Source organism: Vigna unguiculata, chromosome 7 (assembly GCF_004118075.2).
Source record: "Vigna unguiculata cultivar IT97K-499-35 chromosome 7, ASM411807v1, whole genome shotgun sequence".
NCBI lineage: Eukaryota > Viridiplantae > Streptophyta > Magnoliopsida > Fabales > Fabaceae > Vigna > Vigna unguiculata.
Window position 1 is genome coordinate 24,710,814 of NC_040285.1, and position 21,299 is coordinate 24,732,112.

The 21,299-nt window shown below is 32.8% G+C and overlaps 3 protein-coding genes and 1 long non-coding RNA gene across 7 annotated transcripts; 3 read left to right on the plus strand and 1 right to left on the minus strand.

The window, feature by feature from the left end:
- The first annotated feature begins 574 nt into the window (after nucleotides 1–574).
- LOC114191683 (glycogen synthase kinase-3 homolog MsK-1) lies at nucleotides 575–4,747 on the plus strand. Of its 2 annotated transcripts, none has more exons than XM_028081028.1 (13): nucleotides 575–681; nucleotides 1,268–1,436; nucleotides 1,543–1,635; nucleotides 2,285–2,344; nucleotides 2,450–2,722; nucleotides 2,796–2,870; nucleotides 3,030–3,086; nucleotides 3,213–3,353; nucleotides 3,433–3,483; nucleotides 3,651–3,746; nucleotides 3,866–3,949; nucleotides 4,128–4,230; nucleotides 4,337–4,747. In XM_028081028.1, exons 2-13 carry the CDS (start codon nucleotides 1,320–1,322, stop codon nucleotides 4,417–4,419), a joined length of 1,233 nt encoding a protein of 410 aa, XP_027936829.1. In that variant the 5' UTR covers nucleotides 575–681; nucleotides 1,268–1,319; the 3' UTR covers nucleotides 4,420–4,747. The 2 variants fall into 2 exon arrangements, with proteins under 2 accessions (XP_027936829.1, XP_027936828.1); XM_028081027.1 differs by having other exon boundaries at nucleotides 638–942.
- Nucleotides 4,748–7,698: 2,951 nt separating this feature from the next.
- Nucleotides 7,699–8,563, plus strand: LOC114190566 (zinc finger CCCH domain-containing protein 3). Of its 2 annotated transcripts, none has more exons than XM_028079508.1 (3): nucleotides 7,699–7,952; nucleotides 8,024–8,108; nucleotides 8,257–8,563. In XM_028079508.1, the coding sequence occupies exons 1-3, from the start codon at nucleotides 7,770–7,772 to the stop codon at nucleotides 8,352–8,354; spliced, it is 366 nt and encodes a 121-aa protein (XP_027935309.1). In that variant the 5' UTR covers nucleotides 7,699–7,769; the 3' UTR covers nucleotides 8,355–8,563. The 2 variants fall into 2 exon arrangements, with proteins under 2 accessions (XP_027935309.1, XP_027935308.1); XM_028079507.1 differs by having other exon boundaries at nucleotides 8,233–8,448.
- LOC114190567 lies at nucleotides 8,561–9,426 on the plus strand. Its single transcript, XR_003605828.1, has 2 exons — nucleotides 8,561–8,620; nucleotides 9,062–9,426. It is a non-coding gene; the product is annotated as an uncharacterized LOC114190567 (long non-coding RNA).
- A 7,728-nt stretch (nucleotides 9,427–17,154) lies between these two features.
- On the minus strand, nucleotides 17,155–20,803 carry LOC114191659 (pyrrolidone-carboxylate peptidase-like). 2 transcript variants are annotated; one of them, XM_028080979.1, is made up of 5 exons: nucleotides 20,577–20,803; nucleotides 19,551–19,884; nucleotides 18,444–18,548; nucleotides 18,288–18,335; nucleotides 17,155–17,732 (listed from the first exon to the last, which is right to left on the minus strand). In XM_028080979.1, exons 2-5 carry the CDS (start codon nucleotides 19,824–19,826, stop codon nucleotides 17,493–17,495), a joined length of 669 nt encoding a protein of 222 aa, XP_027936780.1. In that variant the 5' UTR covers nucleotides 19,827–19,884; nucleotides 20,577–20,803; the 3' UTR covers nucleotides 17,155–17,492. The 2 variants fall into 2 exon arrangements, with proteins under 2 accessions (XP_027936780.1, XP_027936781.1); XM_028080980.1 differs by lacking the exon at nucleotides 20,577–20,803 and adding an exon at nucleotides 20,138–20,528.
- Between the last annotated feature and the right edge of the window lie 496 nt (nucleotides 20,804–21,299).

Below are 21,299 nucleotides of genomic sequence, written 5' to 3' on the forward strand. Positions count from 1 at the left end.
TATGAAAAGGAAACTCCTTCCCATATCCTTATTTATTTATTGCATTCATCTTATTCAATGTTGATCAATAAGAAATAAACAAAACGAATTAGATTTTATCTAATCACTTTAATTATTAACTAAATTTATGATGACTTAAAAGTTATTTCAAAAATATGAAGTATATATTAATGTAATTTTTTATCCAGATGTACATACTCAGCCAAATTATTGAGCTCACTTATTCATTTCACATGTTAATTTGAGAACAAAGATAATAATATAAATTATTAAAGTGTCTATTCATTTGTTTGTAATTTTTCACGTGTAGTTGTAAATATTATAAATATATATGATTTTTGGAACTATAAAAAAAAACGAGGGCACTAAAGAAGGCGCCTAAAAGACACATGCCGCGGTGGCCAATTAATAGTTGTTACCATTTCAATACAGTGAGTTTGAACTTTGAAGTTTGAACGGTCAAAAGTGAAGGGAAAACTAGGTCACATTTTTCTATATTTTATTTACTCCAAAATACACAATTATTTAATTTTGTAATTAATTATTTAATTAATAATAAATAAATAAATAAATAGTTAGAATGGGTTGGTTTTCTTCTTTGACTGTCACCAGCGCATTATAGCACACCACACAAAAAAGCAGAGAACAACTGTTACTCACACAAATCCAAACACGCCATGGGTATGCCTCTCATGGATCTAACCCTCTCTTCCTTCTAACCGCCCTTTTCGCCTCCTTCTTTTCCATTCCAGACTCTAGATTCCTTATCTCTCTATTTTCTCTTCTTCATTTTCTTCCTCTTCCGTCGAACTTTTTTTTTCTCCGACGTCGCTGCTTTTCTTTCTGCTTTTCCTGTGTTTTCAACGCTCTGCGTTTGTTAATTTTGTTTTGTGTGTTCGGATCGTGTTGTTTCGCCTTCAGTTGCGGGGATCTTCGGTTTAGGTTTGTTTAGGGATTTTGTTGTTGTTGTTGTTGTTGTTGTCTCTTTCTGTTTCTGTTGATGAGTTTTCGGATGGATTTGTGGCTGTCTGTGAGATTGATGGAGTTTTACGTTGCTTTAATGTTTTCCTTTTTCACATAATGGATATTTATTTATGGACAAAAGGGATTTGCGTTTTTTGTTTCTTTAATTCGTGTTTGAACGGTGTTACTTTCCTATTTGGTTCAGTTTTTATTGTGTCTGTTGACTCCAGTTTTAATGCTCAAATTAAACGAAAAAAGTTGTCCATTTTTTTTTTAATTATGGCGTGATTGTTCATTCTGTCAGGTGTATGAGTGGTTTTTGAGCAGAAGTTAACGGAGAAAGGGATTCAGTGAAGATGACATCCGTTGGTGTGGCGCCAACTTCGGGTTTGAGAGAAGCCAGTGGACATGGAGCAGCAGGTGTTGATAGGTTGCCGGAGGAGATGAACGATATGAAAATTAGGGATGATAGAGTATGAATATTTGCACTTTTTCTTATTTTAGCTTTATTTCAGGAATGTCTTTGTGGTTGATTTTGAATTTGAGGCTAAGTTACTTTCAATTTGCATCATCTTGTAGGAGATGGAAGCCACAGTTGTTGATGGCAATGGAACGGAGACCGGACATATCATTGTGACTACCATTGGGGGTAGAAATGGTCAGCCGAAGCAGGTATATATGTTCTCTCTCAATTTTTCTACCGCCTGTTAAATGTGTATGTGCCATCTCACTTGTTGTGTTTACCATGAAAGGCTGTAAACAATCAATGTTCCTCCAGTTTCATATATTGTTTGTGCAAATGTTTTCCCAACTTCTATAGCTGCTGTGATTTAGAATAATGATATTTAAATTGAGAATGGTTGTGTTTGTCCTTGAAATCAAAAAATGAAAAAATAATTCTCAGAATTTGGCTATGATGCCGAGTCACTGCTTGCTGACTAGAAACTTTTTATGTCCATTTGCATAACTTCTTGCTGTGTGCAACTTGTTTTGTCGTGTCTTATCTGGTTGGTGATTATCCTTGCTGACTGGTTTCATGAAGCTCATGATATTATTGAATAGGATGAGAATGCCGTGATCTTGTGATGCACCTTTTTATGGTGTCTTGCATAACTCCTTGCTGTGACGTATTTTGTTGCTTCTTGTGATTGGCGATTATCCTTGCCAATTGGTTTCTGATTGATGAATCTCATGGTATTATTGGATAGGATGATAGTGCCCTGATGTTGTTTTTGATATTCTATTTAACAGTGTACTGTACTCCTTGCCACTTTTTTCTATATGTGCTTAACATAAACTTGTATCTTTGTTAATATTTCAGACTATAAGCTACATGGCAGAACGTGTTGTAGGTCATGGATCGTTTGGTGTTGTCTTCCAGGTAAAATCATGTTTATAGTTGACTAAATAAGATGTGTTGCTTTAGCCTTTTTAACTCATATGAAGATAATTGTTCCCTTAGTTCTGACATTGTGTATGATTATAGGCTAAGTGCTTGGAAACTGGTGAAACTGTGGCTATCAAAAAGGTTCTTCAAGACAAGAGGTACAAGAACCGGGAGCTGCAAACAATGCGCCTTCTTGACCACCCAAATGTTGTCTCTTTGAAGCACTGTTTCTTTTCAACCACTGAAAAGGATGAACTATACCTTAATTTGGTACTTGAGTATGTTCCCGAAACAGTTAATCGTGTGATCAAACATTACAACAAGTTGAACCAAAGGATGCCTCTGATATATGTGAAACTCTATACATACCAGGTATGCCTGTTGCCCTTCCTGAATTTAGCTTACATCCATGTTCAGGCTTTAACAATATTTTGATATATTGCAGATCTTTAGGGCATTATCTTATATTCATCGTTGTATTGGAGTCTGCCATCGGGATATCAAGCCTCAAAATCTATTGGTATGGCCTTTATTTGGTTATTTATTTGGATTTTATTTTGGTTCCTGCTTCATAGCTATGGTTGTGTTTAGGGTGGCTAAAAGATAGGGAATGACCAATTGAAACTCTGGTGATAGGACTGTTGGGTGGAAGATAATAATTGGATGTTTTTCTGTGCAGGTCAATCCACACACACACCAGGTTAAATTATGTGACTTTGGAAGTGCAAAGGTTTTGGTATGTTAAATATATGTCTCTGCTTTTCTGCTTCTTCCTCAAATCATTCCTTTCCATTGAAACTTCTTTTTTTTCTGAGTTAGATTGTCAGCTTTATTTTTCCTTACTTGGTTTGAACTTTGACAGGTAAAAGGCGAACCAAATATATCATACATATGTTCTAGATATTACAGAGCACCTGAGCTTATATTTGGAGCAACTGAATATACTACAGCCATTGACATCTGGTCTGTTGGATGTGTCTTAGCTGAGCTGCTGCTTGGACAGGTTGGTGGCTGTTGCTGTGAATTCTTTTACCTTTTGTGGTTTAGCATATTTACCTAAAATCAAAATTTTCTGTTTACAGCCTTTGTTCCCTGGTGAGAGTGGAGTTGATCAGCTTGTTGAGATTATAAAGGTAATCTTCTGATGTTTAACTTATTTCACTACTGTTGTACATGTTTCTTATTTGCAAATGTTTTGAACTGTCAATCTCATTTTTCTGTGGTTTCTTAATATTGAAATGGCCTATTTGATCCATTATATAGGTATGTGAATGATATCATTTGTTGTTTGTGTTGATAGGTTCTCGGCACTCCAACAAGGGAAGAGATTAAATGCATGAACCCTAACTATACAGAATTTAAATTCCCACAGATTAAAGCACATCCATGGCACAAGGTATCACAAATAGATTTAATAGCATTTCATGCTTTATTCTTGAGCTCATTATATTAACGCATTTGAAAATCTTTTGTTGAACACTGTACTAACATATATTTGATGTTTTCTTCTACTAGATCTTCCACAAGCGCATGCCTCCAGAGGCTGTTGATCTGGTATCTAGACTACTACAATACTCCCCTAACTTGCGGTGCACAGCTGTGAGTATCTGAATTGTTAAACATTTAGTATCTCACCGTAGGAAAAATATAGCATTGGTTCCCTGTTTCAGATAACGGTTTTGCAAGATTCTATGTGGCAATTTTATGTTTTCAAATGACTGTTTCTCATCTTCTGATAATGTCTGTGTAATTTGAGATTTTGCTTTATGTGGTTCAGTTAGATGCTCTGACGCATCCTTTCTTTGATGAGCTTCGTGATCCAAATACTCGCTTGCCAAATGGCCGATTCCTTCCACCACTATTTAATTTTAAATCTCATGGTATGTTGATTTGGAATAGGCATTGTGTTTGTGACTCCGCTCGTCTTTTGTTTTCATTAAATAGTTTTGGCTAACTTTATGTATGTTTTCGGTGCGTGGTTGCCAGAACTGAAAGGAGTCCCAGCTGAGATTTTGGTGAAATTGGTTCCAGAACATGCGAGGAAGCAATGCCCGTTTCTTGGCTTGTGAAAAGTGTAACAGAACTTCAAGTGTTGTTTCCGTATGAGAATGCTGCGCTTTCTTCTATTTGATGATATGATATGATATTTGTTGGTATCTTTATTGTATTCGGTTGCCCTGTAAAAGCAGATCTAGAGATACATGCTACTCCTTATTACCCAACCCCCGAAGGGTATGCAGAATACCCTGTTTCCTGTATCACAGCAGATTGTAACATACAATAGAAGACAAATGTCTGCAATTATCTATCTAAATGTTGCATCAGTATTTGTATTTGTTGAGACAATGACGGGTTGTTTAATTTAGTTAATGCTTAGCGTGGTGGTTGGAAGTTGTAGTGGCATTGTCTGTGCATTGTTTATTTTCCATTCTTTAGGTAGTCTCTGGCCGAACGACATGGGACGAAGTCTCGGGCCTGTCTTCAATGAATTGGCTCGATTCGCAAATATTAAACGTAGTAAGTGAAAGCGATATTTCTCATAGTTTAATCAAACAGTTAGAATAGAAGACTGGCTTTTTGTTTATTTTCTATTCGAGCTTGAGGTGTCTGAGTGGACTGATGCGAACACTGAAAAAAGAATTTGGATGTGTCTCTTATGTACAAAGAATATATACAAGCGCGTTCTGGTAAGTCACAATTTGCTTTGGTGTTTTATTCTCTCTGTACGTTGAAAATATCTTCGTCAACGGAGGTTATATTTTCCATGAGGCATTTTCATGTTAATAATAGGCATTCTTTAACAACTTTGAATCTCAGTATTCATCACCTACTTTTTTTATTAAGGGGTCTAACGTCAATTTGGTTGTTTCTGTCGTTGGCTTCTTTAGCATATGGGATGACTTTTGACCACTATTTTCTTACATCTAATTTTCTGTCTACTGTGATATTAAAGTAAAAGTAAGTTTTCATTTTGAAGATAGAATAACTTTTTCTTTGTAATCACATATTCCTCGTATTTTTTAATATAAAGTCAAGCGAAATAATATTTATTCTTTATGTAACTCTAATCAGAGGATTCTTTTGTTCAGATTCCTTATTATTTTAGCAAAAACTCAATTTTCAATCAATACAAAGTACACTGAAATATTTATAAACCACTTACTAAAAAAACGTTTTATTATGTAAACAAATGTTTAATGTATATTTAAATAATTTTGTTCTGTGTTTTACATTGAACGTATATTTAAATATTTTGGTAAGATCAATTATAAGTTGACTGATACAACCAGTCAAGCATATTTTTCGATAAATATTGGTAAATAATACATTATTTTTGTTAACAGAAATTCGAAACCCCTAGCTATCATTTTCTCGCTTAAACTATTCAAAGATTATTAACATTAAAGTCATAAATTTTATAAAAATATATAGGTTTAAATACCTTTTTGGTCCTCATTTTCGTAGTGTTTGTTGCGGATGGTCCTCAACGAGGTAAGTGGGTTTAGAGTTTTCTGGGTTATGTTTGCTCGTGGGTTAGCGTTTTCGTAATTTTATTTTGGGGTTTGTTTGTATTTCGATTGTTGTGATGTTCTACATGGTTTCTAAATTACTTCCATGATGGTTGTTTTTTAAAAGGAAAATACGGAGGTGAGTTGTTGAGTGTTGTGGGTAAAGATGCTAATGATCATTTATTGCTCTTAGCGTATGCTGTTGTGGAAATTGAAAACAAAGAAACTATTGAAAACAAAGAAACTTGGACATGGTTCTTGGAATTACTTAATGGTGATTTTGGAGGTATTGACATGTGTGAGACAATGAACTTTATCTCTGACCAACAAAAGGTATGGTTAATATATGTTCAACAATATATTAATTTTTGTTTAATGTTGTAAGTATTAATAATCTTATCATTGCACATGAATTAGTGCCTGCCATTCAGGACCTATTACTCGCTGAGCACAGGCATTTGTATGCAAATTTCAGAAAAAGATTCTCTGGCCAAAAATTAAAGATACTCATGTGGAAGCTGCTAGGAGCACAGTGAATGTGGATGCTCAACATTGCAGTTGTAGGAAATGGCTTCTGACTGCTATCCCTTGCTGCCATGCAATGAATTTCATCAATGTCAATGCTGAGGACTTCATCCCAATCATTGATGTAGTGCATTTTGATGAGGATGAATTAATGTTATGAATTTAACTTCTTCCAGACATAGATCAATTTAATTTTTCCCAAGCTTAGATCAATATCACTTATTTCAATGCTCAGATTAAGATGTCATTTTGAACATGTTGGGACTAATATCAACATCATCAAACTAATTCATTTCTTCATTTAACAATAGTACACAACAAATTGGACTTTAAAATGGACTTTAAAAGATTACACACAATAACAGTATGAATAATACAATAACAACACAAGTGAACCCTATTACTAATTGCAGCCTCTTCTCATCAACCTTCAATAACTTCTCCAAATCATTAATCTCATTAATCTGCCTCATCTGTGTCAAGATGAGGCCATCCTTTTCATCAACACCACCATTTGAAAAAGTTGCAGCCCACATTATTGGAACCACCACTCTGTAAATCAATACACCCAAAATTAAAACCAATTTATTATTAACACAAAAATAAAAACAGATTGTACCCAAAATCTTCTACCATTATTCTTTGGAGTTCTTGCCATCTCTCCGCAGCTACAAATCGGGATTAATCCATTTCTCGTTGAACCACCAACAGTGCAGGAAGTGATACAACACGATTGCCTCCAACGATTACGACCAAAGGTAAAGGAAGAAGATTGGGACCGTAACATACCTATATAATGGGATTGCAGGAAGAAGAAGATTGCAACAACACCAATTGGGAATGGAGGAACAAGATTGTCAAAACTCACCAATTGCCCAAATATTCCTTACCAAAACCCTAACTCACTTATTTATCCCAAATATCTAATTACCACACCTGTACAGTACACGTAACACACCCTAATACAAATCGTGCCACCTGTACAATGCTCCGTTAATTATTTAAATGGTGTTATAGAAAATGACCAAATAAAAAACGAATTGCGAAAATGAGGACCATTTTAAACATTCGGTAGAAATGAGGAACATTTTAACCATTATGTTAAAGTGAGAACCATCCGCAACAAACACTACGAAAATGAGGAAAAAAATATTTAAGCCAAATATATATAACATATCATATGTTTCGAAATAACTAATTTATTACATTTATTGTTAATATATAATTAGAAAAATATTAAAAGTCGGTGGCCAAGCCGTAGAGATATGGAGAAGTTTCCGTGAAATTTAATTTATCTGGTTAATCGCTTATAATAAAATAATAGAATTTGTTAGTTTATTTAGTCTGAAAGCGAAGGTGGTGGTTGAGTGAGTGTGAGCGTGAAGATGCCAGCAAGGAAATATTACTGCGACTACTGTGACAAGCAATTCCAAGACACACCAGCTGATCGGAAACGACACGTTAAGGGTATTCAACACCTCCAAGCCAAAGCTCGCTGGTACGATTCCTTCAATCAACACCACCAACAAATCCCTAATCCTCCCCTTTGCTTTCACTTCCTCAACACGGTACGTTTCCTTACGCTACCAATTCTTTTCTTTTCTCAATTTCATTTCTCATTCACTCTCCTCTATTTTAGGGTTTTTGCCGTTACGGCCACTCTTGCAAGTACCTTCATCCCATTCCCAACAATGCTACACACCACGCTCCAATCCCTTCACCAGGTAATTAACCAATCGCTTATCACTTTCTGCCTTTCAGTTCGTCTCCTATATGAATGTTAGCCAAACATAACAACTACAACAATTAATTTTACGAATGTGTAGTTTAATGATAAACAAATATTAGATATATGTGCAATTGTGCATGCAGGTAATGTGGTAGGAGTGTCATTGGGAAATTTGCCCCCGTCGCTGCAGCCTCCGCCGGAGGCTGGATATCCCCATCTCCCCTTTGTGGATTGGGGATAGATTTGTAGCTATTGAATCTGTGTGTGTAACGAAGAACTCTGTTCAGTCCCTTTTTTTTTGTTATTATTATTATTATATTATTATTATTATTTAACTTTTTATCTCCCGTCACATAACTCCACATCTTATTTGGAGTTTTCATATATCAAACACTATCCAAATCTATCTTAATGTTCAATCAATACTAATATAATATAATTTGATAGTGGAATGGTGATTTTGCTTTGGCACATTACCAAGTTAAAGGCATGCCAGCTTCTTCATTTGTAAGCATTCTCCACCTCATTATTATCTAAAGATTATAGCTTGAGGACAAAATTAAGAGCAATTGTAAAATTAATAAAACAATCCTACGAAACTTAATAGGAAGATGCAATTGTATCATTTGATAGGACTAAATTAAGAACAAAATGGTTATTCACATCATACGGCTGCCTGCCAGAAAAGCTTTTGGTGGCAGTTATGTCAAATTCATAAATTATAAACATTAATTTTGATTAATAGAGCGGTACCAAATATTGTCAGCCCACAAGGACACATATATTAATAGCTCTACAGAGTGAGTTCTTTAATACACAAAATAGGGTTTTAAAGAGGTAGGTTAGTGAATGTGATCTTGGTTGTCAAGATTTTTAGGATTTTTATCATAGTTGCAGAATCACAATTGTAATTGCATTGGTAATGTTTGTTGGCAATTTTTTTCGTAGTATAAAAAACATAATGGATGGTGACAGTAATGTAAATCCTTATCATGAAACAATTGATTGGCGACAAAGTTGACCCATTCCCATTTCAAGACCTTGACATGAAACGATTGGTTGGTGACGGAGTTGACCTATCCCCAATTTAAAACCTTGACACGGAACAATTGGTTGGCGGCGGAGTTGAGCCATCCCCAAGCCAATATTGGTTTGTAATGTTTAGTTATTCAGCTTTGCTGTATATGATCCATTCCTAAAACAAAAGTCAGAAAACGTTTGGTTTTGGACTGAAACACTCAACACCTTTAGAAGAATTTATGAATTTACAATGATGCGAAACAATTATGTAAATGAAGCATTATATTATGTCACTTTTAAGCTTTTTCTGTAATAGCAAATCATTTAACTGTTTGTGTAAGCCACCAACTAGGAAGAATAATTTGCTTTTTCGCTGCCTGTCCAAATTGAGGTGAAAGTGAAAGATGCTGAGTAAGTTATTTTACAAAAGTTATTGACTTCTTACGATTAATTTAGTGATGATAAATTTGAATAATTTGCATAAGCTAGTATTTGCATCCAGAGAAGGGTCTTCAACTATGATTTTAGCCTTCTGCGTTCCATTTTGAGGTTTCCTTTTCATCATTAAAAATCGAAAAATGCGTCCTAGAATAAAATGGATGTGTAATCAAGAGCATACAAAATATAGTATTATGTATTGGAACACTATTTAGGCAAACGAGTTATGGTTTGGGGAAAAAGAAACAACATTAAAGTACACCGCATGCGACCAGAGTACCCTCAACTCCTTTCGATCATTATATAGACTCTATTCAACATTTGTGCTAGAAGGAGAATGGATCAAACTAGAACCGGATAGAATAAAATTTCTTCCAACTTGTGAGAATATGTGAAGAGCATCAATCACAATAGAACACACAAAAAAGAAAAAAGAAAAAAGGTACAATTAGCCTACCCTTCTCCACCTAAGTAAGTGAGATACACAAACTTTAAATATTTGAGCATATTCTCCATATAAAAAAGTAGTACAAAAATCCAACCAAAACAATAATCTCATCAAATTTCAAATTTCCTCATATTATTGACTTAATCAAAACATCACCATCATTAATTATCATTAATATAAATACTTGCTAATTTTAACAAATTAGGATCTAAAGCATCTTGTATATATTGATATTGAATGAAAATCCAAACTCTTTCCAAAATGAAGACGAACAACACTTTGACTGTCTATTTGTGGTAGATGTTTCTTCTTGAACAAAACCAAACTTGTGTAATAATTTCTTCGTCTATAACAACTTCTTACATGTTTGTGTAATAAAACTCTGGTTCTTCACCATTTGTCAAAATCACAAACTCGTAAGGAAAGTACATATTAGACGGTATCTTCTCCATGTTACACCTCTTGGGTTGAACTTAAGAAGGTCTAGTAGCATCACTAATTTTTTTATCCTATGACACTTAATGTTCCTCTTGATCATCATATCCCTGAATAAGGACATAGATCCATCTTTATAGTCATCATGTTGTTCTTCATTCTAAGCAACTACATAAAAAATACGGATAGGTTTTGAATTGTTCAATGTCAGTCACGACATTATGCTCTTGACTATGTATCTCGTTAATGTCTTTACTGGTTTATCTTCCATGAATTTCGCATCACAACTTTTTACAAACTTTGTTATTTGTTCCATTGAACCCTCTTTCTAAAGGAACTTTGACACACTTTGAAGGGAAAATAATAATACCTCAATAACAAAGCAATGAGGAATGAAATAAATTTTTTTCTCAACTTGTAAGAACATGTGAGGAGTACCAATAAAAGTAGATGACAAAAAAACCAAATAAACAAGAGCATATGAAACACAAATTTTTAACTTAGAAAGCCCTCAATGAAAAGATAAATATCATAATCAATAACACTATGTTTACTTGAGGGAGAGTATTTGAGAGAGATTGAGCGGATGAGTTTAAGTGGATTTAAAAGTGAATTATGTATTGTTTTTTTAAGGGATTTAGAGGTGATTGTGAGTAAATTTAGAAGTTATTTTTGTAAAAGTTTGTGAGAAAATTGATTGATGTGATTGATTAAAAGATATGTTTTAATAGAATTATTTGTAAGATTACCGTTTTGTCCTTAATTTAATAAGTAGTATAAATTGATATTTGTACGAGTAAATTTACTTTCATAATTGTTTTTAACCACTAAAATTGAAAAAAAAAAAATATTTCAGAACCAAGCCACCTAAGAGATCCATTTCCATGCATATGGGGATCGAATCCCTCACCCCTAGATCCGAGATCGAATCCCTTAACAAATGGGATCGAATCTCTCAAGCCATGCCATGCACGTGAGAGAGAATAGAGGGTAAAATTGTCATTCAATAGATAAATCCACTCAAATTAGTGAGAGAGAATAGAGGATAAAATTGTCATTCACTAGCTAAATTCATTCAAATTAGTGTAGAAGTGGTGAGATTACAATCGTTCTGCATCTCGCAAATCATCCCTGTACCTTTCTCTTAAATCCTGTCAAACGAACATAAAAGAACATTCACAATCCATCTTCGTCTTGCCACTTTTCCTCGAACGATTATAGCATAAGAGTCTCCCGCAAATCCATAACCAATATACATATCAAAGATATAACCTTATATCAAAGCACCACTAGAGTAAAGTTCTCTGAATGTGCAAGCAAAATTTTTGTTCGGTTTGCATGTCTAATCACATATCGAAGCTCTTTGTGTTATTGTTGAATTTACAAGAACTTAAAACCAAGAAGAGCCCTTAAATCCATTTCCGAATTGATGTTTGTGTCAAAGTGTCCATACAGAAAAGCTTAAAATAATATCACCAGCTGAGTCCCTTCACTCATTAAAAACAAAAATGATGTCAACAATTACAATTCTGTCATTTCCAACTGTAATTCTATTAACTATTTTTTTATTCAAATTAGCATTTTGAAACAGTGGTCTTTTTTATTTCAGTTTATTATAAAAGAAGAAAAGTAGTTACAATAACTAAGAGAAAATAAAAAGTTAAAACACTTAAATGTAAGAGAGTTCAAAACTAAGTTCAAAAATCGTACTAAAAGATTTTATCAAAATTACTTTTTTATTTATTTTTATAATACATTTTTTCTTAAATTTAAGTAAGTTTGGATCTTGGATTAAAATTCAACGACTCAATTAAACCGCTTATTCTATTTAAATATAATGTTACATGTTTAGGATTAATTAAAAAAAAATAGCAATTATATAGAATATTTGTTTTATAATTTGATTGAATTGTATTTACAATATATTTATATTTGTTACAAAAAATAAAAACAATTTATTGTAACTTTTATTTATAAGGTTATGTAATTTATTTTAAATACAAGATAAGTTGAAATTATAAATATAAGAAAAATAATCCCAAAATAATTCATAAACATCTACTTATTAGAATTTTTTTATTATAAAATACTAAACATTTTTTTTTTTGTAAAAAGATACTTGACAATGAAAAAAAAAATCAACTCAAACTTTATGTAAAATATTGATTTGATTTGATTCGAATTCAATATTATATTAAACTTTTGCAGTGTGATTATTTGACTCGGTCTCAATTTTGTAAATATTCTACATTGGTCATTCATCCTTTGAATTTGTGTAGAAAGTAAATATTATATTAGTTGCAGAGAAAATTGATGAAATATTTATTTTCTGCATCAATGGGCCTTTGATACTATTGCGAACATCAAAGCCCAATAACATGATAAGGATCATGAAGACCACGGCCTAATTTAAGATTTAGGTGGACCCATGAAAAGAGGAAGGTTTAGAAAGGTTCAAGAGAGATCGCAACATAATGTGACTCATCTTTTGGAGGCTTAGTTGAAGATCCCACATCTTCGAGAGACCAAATTAATTACATGTATTAGATGATTGTAATATTAATATAAAAATATTTTAACTTTAGACCATTTAGAATGTGTCAACATGATTACAAGAACATATTATCTTTTTTTGGATTTTAAGGATTGCAATTTTTTTTATTTACCTGCAAATGAGGTAAGACTTACGATTTAATTTGTATTTATAAACCTTTTGAAATTTAAAGTGGATCATAACACTTTTGCCAAATTAATTGTAAGATTATATTAGCTAAGATTTCCCTCCATCTTGTGATCTTATCAACAATTCTCCAATTATTGTGGTGGTCATTCTTAGGCTTATCAAACATTTTTGCAGTGCCTTCCCTTCTAGGTTTTCTCTATTTTATTTTCAATTTACAATTTTTTGTTAATTGATTTCGATCCTTAATTATCCTTACATTTTTTTCACTGTTCACCTTTGCTCTATTTCGCATTGTTATGCATTGTTTCAAATTGTTCTGGACTGTTCACGTGGTCTTTGATACTACTGTTCATATTATTTTTTTTTTCAAAAAGAAAAGCATAAAAAAGGGAAAAAAGAAAAAGAAGAACAAAAAAGAAAATAAGAAGAAAAAAATTATAACAATTGTCTTGGGCACACAGTTTGTTCAAATTCCTAAGTTTCAAGTGTCTCCTCTATTATTTTTGTCTATACATTTTGTAATTGTCTTTCATGTGAAATTGTTCTTTTGTTACTTCTTTATGTTAAAATTTTGTTTTAATCTTTGTGATTGCTACCTGTAACATCAGTTTTTGATTATTGATTGCTTGATACTTGAAGAACCTCAAGTTAGAGAACAAGTGTTAAGAGTTATTGTGAGAATCTTTTTCTAAAAAAAAAGCTTTATTGTCTTAAACACGAGTGTGGAGTGTAAACATGTAAAGGAGTGTTGTGAGGAATAAAATTATTGTTATTTCTAATTTCTCTACTGGAGTATAGCAGGGGAAAACACAAAATGTTGGACTTTCACAAATTCAATGGTGGAAACTCATATTCTTTTAGTGAGACCAAGGGAAACACAAAATGTTGGACTTTCACAAATCCAATGGAGGAAACTCACATTCTTTTAGGGAGACCATGACAGTTTGATACCAAAGTCATCCATGATGATTTCACCAACATAATAACTTTCATGCACAACATGAATATCTCCTAGAGAGGTATGTGAGGATCAAATGAAAATGAGAAAAAAAGGAAGTGCAAGAGAAAAGAGAGATGGGTGAAACACATAAACATAGCAAGAGTTTGAAACACTTGAAAAGATAGAAATACATGAAAGAAAAATAAGTGGATTAGTGAAAGTGAGTGAAGTGAAGAAGTTGCTACTTTATAGCAAACCTCTTTATTTACTTTATGGCAAAAACAATATTTTGACTGTTGACCATTCTAATAAAATTAATCTTCGTTCTAGTGTTGAGTCTCTTTTGCAGGATTTCAAATATATGTTTCCAAATGAAATACCTAGAAGACTACCAGCATCACATTGACATTCTTCTCAGAACATCTTTACCAAATAGGCTAGCTTATCGAAGCAAGAGACAAACAGATTCAAACTCAAGTAGAAGACTTGATTAACAAAGGATGGATGTAAGAAAGTATGAGCCCATGTGTTCTTCCAGTCATTTTAGTACCTAAAAAGAATGGATCATGAAGGATGTGCACAAATTGTAGACCATTGAATAACATCACCATCAAGTATAAACATATCATCCCAATGTTAGATTATTTATGGGATGAATTGCATGGTGCTTGTATATTCTCAAAAATTGACTTAAGAAGTGGGTACCATCAAATTAGGATTAGGGTGAATGGAAAATTGTCTTTAAAACAAAACATGGGTTGTATGAGTGGCTTGTGATGCCCTTTGGGCTAACTAATGCCCCAAACACTTTTATGAGATTAATGAACCATGTTTTGAGAGTTTTTTAGGCAAATTTGTTGTGTATTTTGATGACATCTTGATTTATAACACTAGTCCACAATTGCATGTGGAACATTTGTGTGTTGTTTTACTTGTGCTTAGAAAGGAAAAGTTGAATGCTAATCTTAAAAAATGCACATTTTGCACTGAATAAATTACATTCCTGGGTTTGTTTGGTATGTGCCAAAGGGGTTCAAGTATATTATGAAAAGGTGAAGGATATTCAAGAATGGTCTACCCTAAATATTAGAGTGAGGTTAAGAGCTTTCATGGCCTAGCTAGTTTCTACAAGAGATTTGCAAAGAATTTTAGTACTTTGACAATGAGATTGTTAAAAAGAATATTGGGTTTTAAATGGGAAGAAAAACAAGAAAAATCCTTTATTTCCCTTAAGCATGAGTTGACTAATGCCCAATGAGGGTATATGGACAATTTTGGTGCAAGAAGGTCATCCAATTATTTATTGTAGTGAGAAGTTAAATGGGACCACTCTAAATTATCCCACTTTTAATAAGGAATTGTATGTCTTAACGAGAGTGTTACAAACTTGACAACACTATCTTTTACCTAAAGAATTTGTGATTTAAAGTGATCATGAGTTTTTAAAGTACTTAAAGGGCCAAAGAAAATTAAACAAAAGACATGTGAAATAGGTTGAATTTTTATAACAATTTCCATGTCACAAAACATAAAAACGGAAAAGGAAGTGTTGTGGTTGAGGCTTTGTCTAGAAGAATTTTTTTACTTTCTACTCTTGAAGCAAAGTTATTTGGTCTTGAATTTTTGAAAGAAATGTATCCACATAATTCAAAATTTGCTGAAATTTTACTGCTTGCACAAATGTTAGCACCAATGGGTATTTTAGGCACAATGGTTATTTATTTAAAGAGAAAATATTGTATGTACCTAAGTGTTCTATTAGGGATCTTTTAGTAAGAGAAGCACATGAGGGGTTTAATGGGACACTTTGAGGTTCAAAAGACTTTAAACATCCTGCCTCAACATTTTTATTGGCCCCCATATAAAACGTGATGCGCAAAAAGGCCAAATCAAAAGTGAAACCACATGGTTTGTAGGATGTTAATGAAACAAATGTAGGATGTTATTAAATTATGACACATTAACATCTTTTCTCCTCACTTTGGTGTTGCATGGACTCTTAATTCTCTCTTTCTTCCCTTATTTCTTTGTTCTTTGCTCGTTTTTTCTTTATGGTGTGGCAACACTACTTAATGTTCTCATTCACCATCATGACATTGCATGAAGTCTTCTTTCTCCCTGTGCTCTTATTTGTTCTCATTCTCCATCATCATATAGCAGGAACTCATCCTTCATCACACCACCTTTTGTACCTTTGTGATAGAGCACATAAGCGTTCCTGAGTCATTTTCTTTTTCCTCACACTATCATCCTTTACACTTCTCACACTTGTCATAACAAGTTAAATTTTTTTAATTTATTTGATTTTTACATTTTAGAAAATATAGGAATATATGTGTTACTTAAAATATAAAACTATGTTATATATATATATATATATATATATATATATATATATATATATATATATATATATGTATGTATAAAAATCACTAAGTTAGAATTTAGTTACATTGGGTAGTTGTGAATTTTTATTGTAATTTTGCAAGGTTGAAACAAAATAAACAAATAAATTTTAAAGAAATACATTCTACGCTAGTCAAGTCTATAATCAATGTAAAAAGTATTATATTACTCAATATAGAAAATATCATATTAGATTGATTATATTTTCAACTAATGTAAAAGATATCATTTATGTTCATTTTATACAGATAATGTAGAAACATCCTTATTTTTTTAAAATTACATTTCATTGATTGATGAATCAATTGATATAGTATTTTCTTTTTTGTTTTACATAATAAGTATGTTGAAAACTCTGGTTGGTGACATCTAGATGATTTTGCGGTTGATATAAAGCGTTCAAAATAATTAATATAAAATATTTAAAATAGTCCACTTAGAAATCTTCTATTCTAGCTAAAGAGAATGAGGAAGTAAAATTTGTTAACACTCAATATGTCTCTATTCATGAACTCATTCTCAAAAGATTGGTTGTCCTTTTTTAGATAAGACTCTTGTGTAGTTGATGATATTTTTTTCCCCCTAAAATATCATAATATCAATTGATATGCAAGTTATATGCAATTCCAATTTAATTATCTCAAGTAGGTTCAACATACTCTCACTGCATAAACTGAAACAACACTCAGAATTATTAGTTTTCAGTTTTACTGAGGTGTACCTGATACAATTCATTCATGCAAGTTACAATGAAAGATAAGAGCAGAGCATTATGGACAACCAAAAGGAACAAATATTCACAAGGTGACACTGAAGATGTCAACAACAAGTTTTGACAATTTGCCGAAGCCTTTAATCATAAACATTCACTGATAAAGCAAACACCTCTGCTACACATGCCATTTGCAATAAATCATTTTCCACCTCAAAACAATATCTTTTAATATCATCTCATTCAAAGTACACTCGTCCACTTTCACCAGAACATTTACATGATCTGAAAATGTTTCTAGCATGATGAAACAAGTACCTCTAGCAAGGAAGCAGCAAATTGCATTTGGGTCTCTTCATTGATTGTAGAGAAGAGTGGCACGTGCACAAAAAGGGATTTGATCCCGTTCTGCTCCGAAATGCGAAGGGAATGATAGTAAACATAGTTGCACACAAACCTGCCTGCATCATCAGATGTCATTACATTATAACCCTTACTTGTCAGGACTTTGGTGAAGTCCTCCACGGGAAGTGTAGTCTGCATAACAGTTAGGACACAAAATATCAGAGAATAATTATGTTAACTCATCATGTTTTTTGTATGCAAATCAATAACTTTGTATTTTGAATCTGTGCATGTCTCCATCAAGAGGCACAGACTGCTAAACCAAAAACTTTTTCTATAATTCCTTACTTTTAAGTTTTTGACAAATGAAGAACATAAAGGGTCTAGAGCTATATCCCAAAATACAGTCGAAAAGTCTGCTAAATGATATCAAATACAGTTTATGTAAAGTTAAACCAAAACCTTTTTCTAACTCCTTCCTTTTAAGTTTTGACAATAGAAGAACATAAAGGACCTAGAGCTATATCCCCCATATACAGTTTAAAGATCTGCTAAATGATATCAAATATGGTGTATGTAAGCTACAGCCTTATGACCATCAAAATAATTCAACAAAAAACAGGCACCTTAAATGCTATAAATTGAACCTTAACATTACAGTATCAGGACCAATAGATTGACACTAAACCAAACAGCAAACATCAGTTCAGGAATTTAAGTGTCAGTAAAATAAGTGAGTCAATTTACCTCACGTATTCGTGTAATTGGACCATCTGAAGGAACAATAGGCACTTTCTGCAACATAAAATTGTGGAAATTTCACTAAAGGAGGACATAGTTCTTAAAATTAGGTTTGATGAAAGCTGGTTTATAATGCATATATTAAAGTGAATCCAATTTAACCTGGGGTTTCCATCCCATTTCATCAGGGCAGCGGAAGGTAGCTTCATTGACAGCTTGACGCTCTATAGCAAACCTTGTTGCACCACTATTAACCCCAAAATGCAGCTAAATGACAAAAAATCAGAAACAGCCAAAGAATAAGATTATGGATGCTAAAATGAAAGAAAATTTACTCCAATGACTACAGATTTAAGATACATGAATGATTCCAACTCGTCAATTGAATAAAAATGCCTCAGAGTTAAGCTATCAGTTATAATCCAACTCCTTCTAGTTCAGGCTTAGTATCACAGTTAAGGTATTGAGAATGAAATCCAACAGAGGTTTCAGTTCTAATCCAAATTTTTCAAAGAAATCTCAGTTGATAGTCTAGTGATTATCTCTCCTAAACCTTAATTGTCTGAATCTAACTACTCTAAGGTTGGTAATGATTGTACATATGTAACAGATCATGAATGTAATGAAATACTAGCCATTTTTTTCATAGACATCAACAACAAACAGTACTTATTTTAACTTTGCTAGCTTTAATGGAGCCAAATCCTAATTGTTGAATCTATCTGAATATAGATCCAGCTGCTTTAAATATTAAGATACCAATAATTGTACAATAGCTCTAAAAGAGAAACTTTGATAGAGCAGAAGAGACAGACTACACTTGCCATGGTTTACATTCTGAGTTGCTTATTGAGATATTAAAAAAAAAATACATTTGCCCGCAGTTACTGCAAAACGAAACAGGTGTAGGCAGGTGAAGAAGAGAAAGTTCTTCACAACCATTTGTAGGATAAGAAAATCGAGTTTCTCTGTGATCAATAATCAACTTAAGCACATTACCCTTTGGAAAAGTTAAATGAAAAGAGATTAACTAATTTTACTTTATCATTTTTTCTGCTATAAATGTTTATGGTAAATTTTATTTAAATGGATCCTTAGTTTCATACTGTGTTAATGATATTGTCTCACTTTTGGTTTTTTATTTGTAAACAATTCACCTAGAAATTCATGGAGAGGTAACAATCTTGATCTGATATTATAACCAATAACTTCATAAAAAGATTAACAAGAGAGCATAAACTGAGAACCTATATAACATAGGAAACTCACCCAGATAATTCTGTTGGAACTTGGAGATTCAGACTCCTTGGAAGTAATGGCAGACTGCAATGTCTGATAGAGGGGAACGAGTGCTCCTTGACCAGCAGTCTCAAGAATGTTGCAGCTTCCAATAACTAACCCTTTTGGCAAACCCTTCTTCTTCAAATACTCCATCAAATTATTCACAATTGTCTCCGTTGGATTCTCTGAAACCCCATGGAATTTCTTGAAACCTGTTACATGAACTGTTGTTGTTACAGCTGCTGGAGAACCTTCAGACCCCATCTGCTGATGATGGTCTGTTAATATTCAAAGCTTCAAGGACAAACTATTTCCTGAATACCTGCATTAAATGATGAGAAAAATTGAGTGAAAAAGGAACAAAAACTGAATTGGTTTCTTCCTATTAGGTGGATCACATACTAAACAGAATCCATCTCACAATCCTAAACCACAGAAGCCGCCCCTATCAAACTTTATTTCAACCCAGAATTACTTCGATGAATTGCAAATAATAATAATGACAATAATCAAATTTCAGGGTTTTTTTGGAAAAACAAAAAGAAAAAACAAATTGGAGAAGGTGAAAAGAGCACCCCACGTAACCAAACTCAAAAAAGTCGCTAATTTGGCAAGGGCAGTTATCCTAATTTGAGGAGGCAAGGTGGCAGCAAGAAAGGGTCTTCAAATAATCTTGCAGGCAAATCAAAGATTTCAATTTTGACACAGAAGAAGGATAATTGAATGTCAAAAGAAGGACAAGGACAAAGACAAGGAGACACACATCTATGGGGTTTTTTTTTTCAAGATTTTTCAGAAAAATTTACTGTCTTGAGGACCAAGCACATGGCTATGTTATGGCCGAATTACAGTACACCCCTCAAAAAGGAACCTTGGACCAAAACACTGTACATGAAAACCAAACTGATCATTGATGATCGCAAAGCCAAATAATGAATCAGAAAAGAAGATAATTAAGATTAATCGTGCGTTGTGTGTCTGTGAGAGAGAGAAAAAGAGAGTGTTTTCCCTTACCAGGATGAAAAAAATAACAATATTGAACGTTCAATAAGAGAGATGACACATCCACGAGTCTTATCTACTCAAAGCTCTGATTAACTGGTGAAGATTCCGATTAGATTTATTTAGAGAAAAAGAGAGAGAAGGAAGAGAATATGTATATAATAATAAAGGCTTCGTGGGAGTCACCTTCAAACAACAAAGCATTAACGTCGTACTGTAATGTAATGGATTGTTATCATGTTCATATCATGCCACCTGCAACTGCTCTATTATTACTATAATTATTGTTATTACTATTAATCTTTTTTTTATCATTATTATCTTCACTAATAAATCAACTTATTTTTACCTAATCAACGCAATCTTTAATTTGTGAAAAGTTACACTGAAATTAGAATTAACGTTGTTTCAGTAAACGACACTAATTCTCTAGTATGACAAATTAGCTTAGATTTATTGATAACGTTGATTGACCCATTAATAATTAACTCATAATGAAAGAGTAAAACACTTTTTTGACAGCACTAGAATTTTTCATCATTATTTGGTAAACTTTACTTTTGACAATTGTTAATATGTTCTTATTTAATTAATACATGGTTTGACAATTGTTGGAAAAACTTGTAGTTATCTAATCATTAAAAAAAAAAGTGATTAAATTTGATGGTGGCATTATTTTTGTATTCAAACACATCAATGACCATTCCGCCGTCCATTCTAGATTATTTTTGCTTT